This window comes from Barbus barbus, assembly GCF_936440315.1.
Source record: "Barbus barbus genome assembly, chromosome: 29".
NCBI classification, from domain to species: Eukaryota; Metazoa; Chordata; class Actinopteri; order Cypriniformes; family Cyprinidae; genus Barbus; species Barbus barbus.
Window position 1 is genome coordinate 5115753 of NC_136757.1, and position 12245 is coordinate 5127997.

The 12245-nt window shown below is 36.0% G+C and overlaps 1 protein-coding gene across 1 annotated transcript; it reads right to left on the bottom strand.

Moving 5' to 3' along the window:
• Positions 1–3273: 3273 nt before the first annotated feature.
• On the bottom strand, positions 3274–7467 carry LOC306848962 (CD48 antigen-like). Its single transcript, XM_079383756.1, has 6 exons — positions 7298–7467; positions 6804–7106; positions 6321–6581; positions 5308–5382; positions 4432–4472; positions 3274–4284 (listed from the first exon to the last, which is right to left on the bottom strand). Exons 1-6 carry the CDS (start codon positions 7362–7364, stop codon positions 4279–4281), a joined length of 753 nt encoding a protein of 250 aa, XP_079239882.1. The 5' UTR covers positions 7365–7467; the 3' UTR covers positions 3274–4278.
• Positions 7468–12245: the final 4778 nt, after the last annotated feature.

A 12245-nucleotide genomic window follows, 5' to 3' on the forward strand; every position in this document is an offset into this window, starting at 1 on the left:
AGTTGTTCAAATGACGTTCTTAGCAATGCATATTACTAATCAATAATTAAGTTTTGATATATTTACGGAAATTTACTAAATATCTTTATTTAATATCCTAATGATTTTGGGCATAAATGAAAAATTCATAATTTTCACGCATACAATGTATTGTTGGCTATTGCTACAAATATACACATGCTACTTGTGACTGGTTTTGTGCTCCATGGCATACAATAAATAAAAAGAAAACAAGTAGTTAGAATAGAAATAGAATAGAGTGTGCACGTGTTAGAGGGTCAAGTGTTTTTTAATACATTAAAAAGAAAACAAATAGATAAAATAGAATTATAATAGAGAGTGCTAGAGTTAGAGGGTCAAATGAAGATGGAAGAAATGTGTCTATAGCCGTTTCTGGAAGATGCTAAGGACTCCGCTGCTTGGATTGAGTTGGGCAGGTCATTCCACCAGGAGGGAACAGTTCATGTAAAAGTATGTATAATATAATATACGCTAATATAATATAATATAATACAATGTTGTGTGTCTGCACTTTGGATGGGTTAAACGCAAAGCACAAGTTCTGAGTATGGGCAGTATTTAAAATACATGTATTTGAAATACAAAATAGTATTTTGTATTTAAATACATTTAATCTTAGTATTTTTGTATTTTCAAAATGCATAAAATACTTTTTGCCAATCAACCTCTTTATTAGACTGCTGATTTCCTGTATCGACTAGTTCAAACATGCCACTATCATGCATGTGAGCTGCAGCTGTATGATACCATAGGATTGGATAATGACATTTTCTGGATTCCTGTAAGGAAATAAGGAATAATTCTGCCTTTGTGTGCTATAAAAATTGCCTACTTCCAATTTCAGAAATCCTGGTTACAAGCATGTCGCATTCAAGTGCTTTGCTGTTGGACTGAATGGGAATCCAGGAGGAAATTGTAGATATTTAAGATATTTAATTTTGAATAAATTTAGCATCCCATTCATTGACAACTATATAAACATTCACAGTGCTATCTTTGTTGACGATTCTGGAGTTTCAGTCAAATACATGCTGTTTCGCTGTGTATAAAACAAACAAAATGCTTGAAATGGTTATTGCACTATGGTTATAAATGGATATTGCACATGACAAGGTGGGGAAAAAAGCAAACCTGTCCCAGCAGCAGCTGTTTTCTCCTCCACCATGTTGAAAGTTTATGGCCTGCACAACTCAGAAACTTGGGTATAAAAATAATAGTAGTAGTTTTTTTTTGTCAGATTTTGGTTTTATCAACTAGTTAGTCAAACATGTTCATTAATGGCAATATGTTAGCGATGATATAAAGTGTAAAACTTTCTCTATATCATTTATATATTGTCGTGGTATGCAAATATATTTGTGGAGCTTTTGGTGGGCAGGAGTTATTGACGTGTCAGAGCGATAAAGTATGTATTTTGTGTATTTTCAAAATGCAAAATACTGTATTTCAGTCATTCTTGAGACATGGGACAAAACATGTCCAGCAATTGTAACTGCTATTAGGTTCAAAAATAAAAAATATTTTCAATTGTAAATGTTATGGTGATTAATAATAGAATGTATTTAACACAATTAATCCCTTCAATTTAATGTTAGCATTATTATGTGAAATCTATGACACTTATTGTCTTCTCACTACATCTAAAACAGTGTGTCCACAGAGAAGGGTTCAATCATTCATATGCTATAAAATGGATAAAAATGTTTTTTAATGATGAAAAAGACCTTGTCTTATGAAAAGCAACACTTAATAATATCTCATATCAAAACAAGGCTGTTTTTCAGTGACACATGCATGTTTTCATAAGGTTTCAAAGTTGTGTCCCCACTTTTCGTCAACACCGTCAGACTCATTAAACTGTAATAAAATCAGGGAATATCAGGGGCAGCTGTCACTCTAAAAGGACCCCCTTAAAAAAAAACAAAATAGCTACTACATGAACTCCATTTGCTTTGTGAAATAAATGGCAAATTTGTCAACACCATCAGATTTTGTGTTCCAAAAATACTTAAATGTGACTCTTGAATGCTTTATAATAATAATAATTCATTACATTTATATAGCGCTTTTCTGCTTTTCTAAGCACTCAAAGCGCTCTACATTGTGAGGGGTGGTGTCTCCTCGTCCACCACCAGTGTGCAGCATCCACCTGGATGATGCGACGGCAGCCATAGTGCGCCAGAACGCCCACCACACACCAGCTTACTGGTGGAGAGGAGACAATCAGTGTAAGGGGATGATTAGGAGGCCGTGATGGTCAGAGACCAATGGGGAAATTTAGCCAGGATGCCGAGGTCACACCTCTACTCTTTTCGAAAGACATCCTGGGATTTTTAGTGACCACAGAGAGTCAGGACCTCGGTTTAACGTCTCATCCGAAAGACGGTGCTTTTTGACAGTATAGTGTCCCCGTCACTATACCCGGGGCGTTAGGACCCACACAGACCGCAGGGTGAGCACCCCCTGCTGGCCTCACTAACACCTCTTCCAACAGCAACCTAGTTTTCCCAGGAGGTCTCCCATCCAGGTACTGACCAGGCTCAACCCTGCTTAGCTTCAGTGGGCAACCAGTCTTGGGCTGCAGGGTGATATGGCTGTGGCTTTATGAACAATAACATACTCACTGTTTGTTGTGTTTGTTTTAGTACAGTAATTGATTGATCCAATGTATTTGATAGATAAAATGACTACAAATTCAGGTTTTCGTCACCACCGTCAGATGAATATTTTGCTAATATTTCATTATGATATTTTATATTTGTTGAGGAATTGTTGATCACGTGAAAGTGTAATCTGTCTGCTAGCATGAGAATGTGTTTTGAAATGTTAAAAACATCTTGAATGCTGTTAAAGATAAAGTTGAACTTATATTACACAGTCCAAGGTAAAAAACACATTTTGTTTTAAAAAAAGAGAAAAGTTGGGAGGTTGCATCAAAGCATAGCTCAGTAGCTTAGTACATATAATACAAATTTTATTTTTTTAAATTTTGCATCCTGTTTTGGGTGACACTGATTTGACTTTAAATACATTTTCTCACACAGTATTTTGTATTTTTATTTTAAATCCATTTTGATGTATTTGTGCCCATCTCTGAGTATGTTTTGACTTCTCCTAAGGTTCATATCTGTTCATGCAGTAGGATTATTTTCTTAGCGAACAATGTGAATGGGGTTTCCTTTCCTGCCGCAGGTTGACTTTTTCCTATGGGTTAGAGGTTTGGCATAATAAATTGCTTTTGAATGAACTGCTCGTATTAAAATATTTTATTCACTTTACATTCTGCCAGTGTTAAAACATCTGAGCTCCTTTATGAAAACAGGCTGTGTGATATGACTATATGAATGACCATACAGTGATTTTCAAATTGAAAATGTTTATGACCAACACAATCTCATAGCAATTTGTAACAGTTTTACATTTTAGTGAATTAGTGGCTAGATCTGCTCATGCCCCAGAGAGGGTTATGTTGGGCTAGGAGTTGGGTTAGATGCTTTTACTAAAAATGATATGTTACGATTCACTACTACAAATTCATATAAAATCGCCACATCATAAAATAGTTTTCCCATGAGACCAGGTTGGTATAATACACCTAACAGTGACTGTATGGACTGTAAAGTGTATGATGGTAAAATGTAAGTAGGCTTGCTAAAATTTACAATGAAGGTAAACTAAGTTTCAAGAAAGACAAGTCTCACTTCCAGCACTACAATTACAGCACTACAGTAATGAAAAAGACAAGTTCTTTAGGTAGTAAACACAAAATTTTTATATGGCATAATCAGGGGGTGTTTACACAACACCACAAACTAAAAATGCATTTTGGCTCACATATTAACTTCAGTTATTTCAGTTTCTCTCCTCTTCTCAGCACATTAAAATGCCTGCTCTACTCTCCACCTCAATCTTGGCCAAAAAAAAAAAAAGTTTTGTAAGAGATTCTCATCTTGTCCTTCCTTTAAAATAAATGTAACAGTACATTTATATTCAGAACTAGAGGATGAAGTTGAAACACCATCTGCACGGGACAGCAGAGGTCAAAGAGAAACAGTCGAGTTCAAAAACAGTCAAAATTATGAAGGAACAGATGGTTAAGAGCTCCAGTTGCTTTAGTGAAGGTGGGATTTAGAGCCGATGACCAGGCAAATGATTTCGAGAAGATCCACATGTGGCGATGCATCTGAAGAGATACAAGGGTCCATGATGAGCAGAACTGTGTGGCAGATAGCAGCAGCAGTCACTTGCTCACAAATGTCATTTCTGATGAAAAAAGGGAAAATATGACAATCTTTTAATGTGCATTTTAAATAATTAAAATTGATCATAGTTGATCTAAGATCTATTTGATTTGTCTGTGATTCTGCACATAGTTAATATTTTTCACAAGGAATTAATAAATAAACTTACTTGGGAAGTCTTGCGTCTCCTACAGCAATCAGCACAATAATCTTCATAAACAACAGTGACAGTCAGTCATTTACAGCCAACATGAAATCATAATTGACCCTATTTATTAATACAGATTCCTAGTTAGAAGAATTCATGAGTGTTTGTTATTTTTATTATTATTATTTTTATTATTTTGTTATTTATTTGTTATCAGTACAGTTCACTCTCCATGCAGACACAATGGTGATAATGTACCTCCACTCTTTGACTTTTTGAAAATCCACACAGCATCACTTAACTGGCATATTAACAAGGTCATAGTCATGGATATTTAACAAAAATAAGAGTCACAAAAAATATCTAGCTTGTATTTTTGTGTTACCTTTGACCCACCTGTGTGATATCAAAAAATAAACAACAGGGAAAAAAATTACCATACGACTTGAAATGCCAGCAAATACACCTGTGTGTTAAGTCCGTCCCAAGTAACAATGTGCAACTTATGTTCAAAGTGAAATTATACTGAAGTCTTTCTACAAAACATCACCTGGTATTGATAGACCACACTTCTGAATTATAGGCAACAACAAAAATATATCTCAGTCTACAACATTATCTTTTTAAATTATGTTTTTCTGAAAAATGGTACTTTTAAAAGTAATTTTCTCCAACACTGTTCATGATTAGCTCATGTCTTCACTAATCATGAGTTCATGATTAAGTAATTCAGGTATTCGTAAACGATTATTCATTTACCTTTATTGTAAAGTGTTACTGAAATATGTGACATGGCTAACATTATATTTTTTAAAATGTTTGTTCTGAATTTTAAGCAACTGATAAGCCCAAAAGAAAGAGATACATTTAAAAGATAAAACACAGTAGTATTCTTACCATGACAAGGCGGTATAAACAGGAAAACCATGATAAAAACCATGCTGACTGAAACAATGACAAATCCCCATAAATCTAATGAAAAAAAAAATGTTTATAAAAACAAATACAAGACCACACACATTTAAATGACATTGCTTTTTTTTAATTAGACTACAATACTTTGATATTATTTAAAACCAATTTGGTTTATGTCTTTTACAAACACAGAAAAAAAAAATCGGTTTGTTTTTTATCAAAAAAAAGAAAAAAAAGAAAGAAAATAAGTCTTCAGGTTGTCACGAATCCTAGCCATGAACTTCCATTCGCTCACCACCAGAGGTCACTCACTCACCACAGGGACTCTTGCACTACACTAACTGTTGCACGCCACCTCAGACTACAATTCCCATCATCCATTGCACGGACGACACACACAGCTGATTGCACTGATCACACACCCTACATAAACCATGGACTTCCTCTTCCTCTCTGCCGAGTATTGTTTAGCGCATATCTTAGCGATAGCTACTCTACGGAGCCCACTCAGTTGTTAGTCTTTCTTTGCTAGTTTTCTCGTGTTTTGATTCCTGCCCGTGTTTCCTGGATTAACCCTTTGCCTTGCCGTTCGGACTTTGTTTGCCCCTCGTTTGGTTCATTGCTCGTGTACCTACATTTCACTGCTGGTTATACTCTGTATAATTGTATATGTGACAAATAAAAATTCTTGAATCTACCTGGATTATCCCTCTGCCTTGCCCTGTTGGATATTGTTCGCCGATCGTCGACCCACTCTTGCCCTAGGATCACTCTTGTGTCTTGCCCGTGCCATATCTGTTTGCCATTGTTTGACCCTGCCTGTGTATTGACTATGTTTATAAATAAAAGTTTACACTTGGATCCGTACGTCTCACGTCTCGTTCACCCCGTTACAGAGGTGGACTAATGCAATGACATTCAGATATTTTTATGTGTGAATGTAAATACTTGAATGTGACTTTAGTAAAGGATGTTTAAGTAAATCACTGTCTTACCTTGAAACAGATCTCGCTCATAGACCGGATCACTGGTCTCAGTACTAACTCCGTTATCTAGTGTGCATGTGTAGAAGTTATCAGGATTTCCTGTGAATTCAACTGTGATGAACTCTCCTTTTGGATGGTGCAGTGAGCTGATCAGTATTTCTCCAGAAGAATTCCTCCAGATGATCGAATCACTGTACTCACATATTAAATACACAACATCAGGGTTACCTTTGATCTTCTTGATTTTTACCACAGGCTTAGGGACCCGCTCTGTGAAACATGAAGGATGAAAATCTTCAATGATGGTAAGACGGAATTTTAATACAAATCATGTTTTTTTGGGACATGTACCATGGTATACATCAAAGTATGACACCATCGCTGTACTCTGGTACTGCCACAATACAGTGACAATCATTCAGTACAATGTACATGGTACAGAATGTTTGCCACATTTCATGGTATTAAACAATATAATCAACATCCACTCACCCATAACTTCCAAGCTGAATCTTTGCTCTATCTCTTTACTGTTGATGTCAATGGTATAAAGACCACTATGTTTGACAGCTAAATAAGTTATAGTGATTTGTCCAGTTTTCTCATCAAGAGCTGTGATGCCTTTGAATCTCTGATTCGGGGTGGAAAAACCATATTCATCAACATCCCATTCAATCGCCTTGACAACAATTCCACTGCTGTTTTTGTGTTTCCATATAATGCTGCTGACAGGAGGATCCATGTTGGTTGGACGAAAAGAAACTTCCTCACCCACTGCTTTCTTCACATTTTCACCTACTAGATAATGAGAGAGTTAGACAACATTCAACAAACAAGTCTCAATCATTCACTACAGTCGTTTACAATTTATATAATCATATATAATTATAATTGGGTTATACTATTATATGATTTAAAAGCTAAATGCTGTAGAGTCGACAGAAACAGATTTTGCTCCATCCTCAATAAAACATTAAAACATGTACCTGAAACAGCTTCTGTTGTGATGAACACGACACAGATGGTGATCAGCATCAAGCATCGTAGAGGCATTTTTCTTATTACCTTAATGCACTTTTCTTTTGCTCGGAATGTCTTTTACACATCTAAGGTGAGAAGAGAGTATAGAGAGGAAGTTTGAAAACACAGAAACCGCAAACATGCAGCATTGGGTGCTATTGGTTGGCTGCAGCTGCTGCTGTCTTGTGTTTGTTTATGGCAATTTGCTTGATGTTTGGCATCATCAGTGTTAAGAAGACTAGCAACCACGGCCTACATTATGCACTAGATAAAGCATGAAATATGACCTTAAAATGTCATAGCAGGGGGCGTTCTGTTGTGTTTGAATGGCAGTCAGAGATGCAAAAATACAGTACAGTTAAATGATTAAATGTGCCCTGTTTAATGCATTTAAACTGAAGGTTTAAAGCAAACTGTTTGCGTGTATGTGTGTTATACAATACAATATGTATTAAATACTATTTGAAATACTTTTGAGTTTGTAATAACCAAGTTTTGTCTTCATACTTCCTTAAAGTCTCCCTATTTCCTTCTGAATTTACATTTTGTGCTTTAAATAAAAACCTCTACACATTTTACTGTTGACAGAGGATTTTATAAATAAACAATGAATTTATAATATTTAATTTATTGTTTCACTTTAGCGTAAAACAGTCCCGTTGCGTCAGTATATAAATTTAACAGAACCCCCCCCCAAAAAAACTACACTTTACCCAAATCTTGGTCAAAAGTAAAATCAAGTAGGTTTTGTAAAAATGCATCATAATTTATTTGTATTTTATATATACAGTGCCCTCCAAAACTATTGGAACATTAAGGCCAATTCCTTTATTTTTGCTGTAGACCAGGGCTGTCCAAACTCTGCAGGACACCGGCCCTCCAGGACCGAGTTTGGACAGCCCTGCTGTAGACTATAAACATTTGGGTTTGACATCAAAAGATGAATTTGAGATGAGAGATTAACATTTCATCTTTTATTTACAGGTATTTTCATCTGGATCTGATACACAACTTAGAAGATAGCACCTTTTGTTTGAACCCACCCATTTTTCATGTTACCAAAAGTATTGGAGCATGTGACTGACAGGTGTGTTTTGTTGCCCTGGTGTGTCCTATTAATTGATTATTCAAACAATAAATAGCACTGAATGTCTTTGCTCAGTTTCAGATCCGTGCAGACTGCATTTATTGTTAGTTAGACGTTTAACCAACGTGTCTATGGGTGAAAAACAAACAATTGTGAAGCTGAGAGAAGATGAAAAATCAATCAAACCATTGCACAAATACTGGCAATAGCAAGTACAACCATTCAGAATCTCCTGAGGAAGAAAGAAACCACTGGTGTACTAAGTAACACACCTCAAACGGGTAGATCAAGGAAAACATCTGCAGTTGATGACAGAAACATTGTGACAGCTGTAAATAAAGACCCTAAAACAACTGTTAGTGACATCAGCAACAACCTCCAGAGGGCAGGAGTGAAGGTATCACAATCTACTGTCCGCAGAAGACTTCATGAACAAAAGTACAGCGGCTACACCAGAAGATGCAAACCACTCATTAGCAAGAAGAATAGGAGACGAGCCTCAAAACTTCTGGGACAAGGTTTTATGGACTGATTTTATGGACCAAAGTGATGAAAAGGCTAAAGTTTGGAGAAAGAAAGGATCTGCTCATGATCCCAAACATACAAGCTCATCTGAAACACAGTGTACACAGGTGTACATTATAGTACACATTACACAAGTAATGTAATGGCTTGGGCTTTCATCACTTCTTCTGGGACAGGCTCATTAAGCTTCATTAATGATGTAATACATGATGGCAGCAGCAAAATTAACTCAGAAGTCTACAGAAATATTTTATCTGACAATTTACAGAAAGATGCAACCAAACTGATTGGGAGATCCTTCATCACGCAGCAAGATAATGACCCAAAACATAATGCCAAAACAACAAAGGGGTTCATCAGGGGCAAGAAGTGGAAGGTTTTAGACTGGGCAAGTCAATCTCCACACTTAAACCCTGTAGAGTATGCATTTTACCTGCTAAAGAAGAGACTGAAGGGAGTAACCCCCCAAAACTGAAAGAGGCTGCGGTGAAAGCCTGGAAAAGCATCACAAAAGTTTGCATATTGAAAGCAAAGGATTTGCAACTAAATATTAAGTCTTTTTCACTTTAATCTGTTAATTATATCTGTTCCAATACTTTTGGTAACATGAAAAATGGGTGGGTTCAAACAAAAGGTGCTATCTTCTAAGTTGTGTATCAGATCCAGATGAAAATACCTGTAAATAAAAGATGAAATGTTAATCTCTCATCTCATATTCATCTTTTGATGTCAAACCCAAATGTTTATAGTCTACAGCAAAAATAAAGGAATTGGCTACTAAATAAGCTACTAACAATGATATATATGATATATATGATATTTAGACTTAAAACAGATCTCTCTCATAGAGAGGCTCACTAGTCTCAGTGCTAATGCTGTTGTCTAGCGTGCATGTACAGTTGTCTGGATGTTTATGTTTACATAAATAAAATTTTGTGGCAAAAACATATACATATATAGGCCTAACTAACCAGAACTATATATATATATAATCTTTAACTTTTAATCTTATTAAAGAATCTTAAAACTTTAGATTTTCTATGTTAATAGGCCTACTTGCCTAAAGACAGATAAATCTCCATCTGAATTTGAAATGTTGTTTTCAATGAGAGCTCTGCGTCTGTCAGTGTTTCTCCTGCAGAATTCTTCCAGATTATTGTTTCACTGTCCTCGCATCTCAAATACACAAAATCAAGGTTAACTTCACTCTTTTCTGTTTTTATCACAGGTTCGAGGACCCACTTTGAGAAAAACTAAAAAGTGTAAGTTCCGGGCCACAGTCAAAGGTGAAAAACAACTACACTAGCTTTGGAAAAGTGTTGTGACAATACCATGGTAAAATGCTATCCCTGATTTTTCTTTTAACCACTAGATGGCAGAAAAGCTCACCACAACAGTTTCCTAAACATCTGTATGTCACAATTCACATGGAAATTTGGCTGATCCTTGACACAATTATGGGCAGAAAGTTGATTCCATGATAATTGGATATTAATAATTTTTTTTATGTTATAGATTTATTTAGCAAATGAAAATCCATAAAATTACGATATATATTTTGAGACTAATTTCTTGTTAATGAGCTTATATTTTAATGACAAGATTTATTGAAAAAAACTTAATTACGACTTTATTACTACAATTATTACTTATTACTACTTTATTACAACTGTATTATCAAAATAAACAGAAATGAGTGCAAATGTTACTAAAATGATTGTTCTTAACATTATTTATATTGATTGTTACACATTGAGGGGGGACAACCAGAAAGGCATAAGTGACATTTTCCCAAACAAAAATATAAAATTTTTTGCATAGTTTGATCTGACTTTGTGTACTGATTTCAGATGTTTATAATAAAAATTTGTACACTCATGGATGACAGTCAGCGCCGGCGCCAGGGCACCTTCATCAGGGGGGATTGAATTTCTAAGGGGGGCACAAATCACATTGTGTGTGTGTGTGGGATGTGGGGTGTGGGAGGGGGGTGGTTCGGTCCAGGTGAAAAGCGTGCTTGCAATCTGTGATTGCGTGCAGTTGCTGACGCTTGCTAAAGTGTGCAATTGCTTTCTTATGTGCGCTGTTTTATCGGTTTCACTTTCGCTTTCAAAAACGATCATGTCAGCAAGGAGGGGAAAGGATGGAAAGTGGCGGGCACAGTAACTCGTTTGGGGTGCACGGCCCGCGAATGCCCCCCCCCCCCTCATTTGATATATATATATATATACATTTCACCAAAAATGTCACTTCTGGTTCTCACCCCTTGACATACAGTATTACTTTACCGAAAGTGTGTCAATAGGGTTAAAAGACCCTCCTCATACATTTATAAGATTTTCAAACAAAACCATTTAAAATAAAATAAAATAAAAACGTATTTTTTCTGCAATCATAGATTATGAGATTAATGAAAAGCCTTTAGCCCCTACCCTACCATAATATTCTTGGAAGTATCTCGGAGTTCCATGTAAGTATATGGTTGTATTGAAGTAGCTTTTTTATAACCGTGGTAGAGTTAGTTTAACGTTTGACATTCATTAGCCGTTCAGTTTAATACCCATCATACTCTCTGCTCATTTCATAGTTTGAGCCCAAACCTACTCAGACATACAGAAACAAATGTCCTTTTCATAGCATGAAAGCAAATATATTAATTAGCTATATAAACCAATTAAACAGTTTATCTATATAACATTATGACTGTCAGGGTTTGGGTGATAGAGGACTCAGATGCAGAGTTTGAGAGAAAGGAGAAACTTTATCCTCACCACAAAACACAAAATAACATAAACAATATTTAACTGCTGCTTAGGGAAGCGGAGATTCCAGAGCTGGCCGGCACCACACAAGCTGCCAGATCTCCGTTCTACGAATCCTGCAGCACAGGGGAACAGAGAGTCAGAGAATGATATGTGCATTCGTACACAGAACACGAGCAAGGACAAAACAATTACTCACAACAAGGAACAGAAAAGTAGGGACAAATAAGGGAGTGGGGGAATGAGCGACAGGTGGGGGAGAGTCAGCACAGAGTCATCCGTGCACTTCCGGTGCATGATCAGCACTGATTACCTACGAGCTGCCGAACCTGACAGGACAAAACAGACAACAAGAGGAGCCCCCTGAACCGTGACAATGACATCACATTAATAATAAAAAGTTCTGAAGAATATCCTTTTTATGGCACAAGGCTTTGTTTGGGGATTGTTCATTTTACATATTTTATAATAATTTTACAACTTTAAATATGTGCAGCACTGTTATCCATTAAACTCTAACACTGTTTGATCTAAAGGTAC

Coding starts and splice junctions, on each gene's coding strand:
- LOC306848962 (XM_079383756.1), bottom strand. CDS start 7,364: ATGCCTCTACGATGCTTGATGCTGATCACCATCTGTGTCGTGTTCATC. Junction 6,582..6,803: donor ATTCAGCTTGGAAGTTATGG/GTGAGTGGATGT, acceptor CATGTTTCACAG/AGCGGGTCCCTAAGCCTGTG. Junction 4,473..5,307: donor GTTTATACCGCCTTGTCATG/GTAAGAATACTA, acceptor TTGTTTATGAAG/ATTATTGTGCTGATTGCTGT.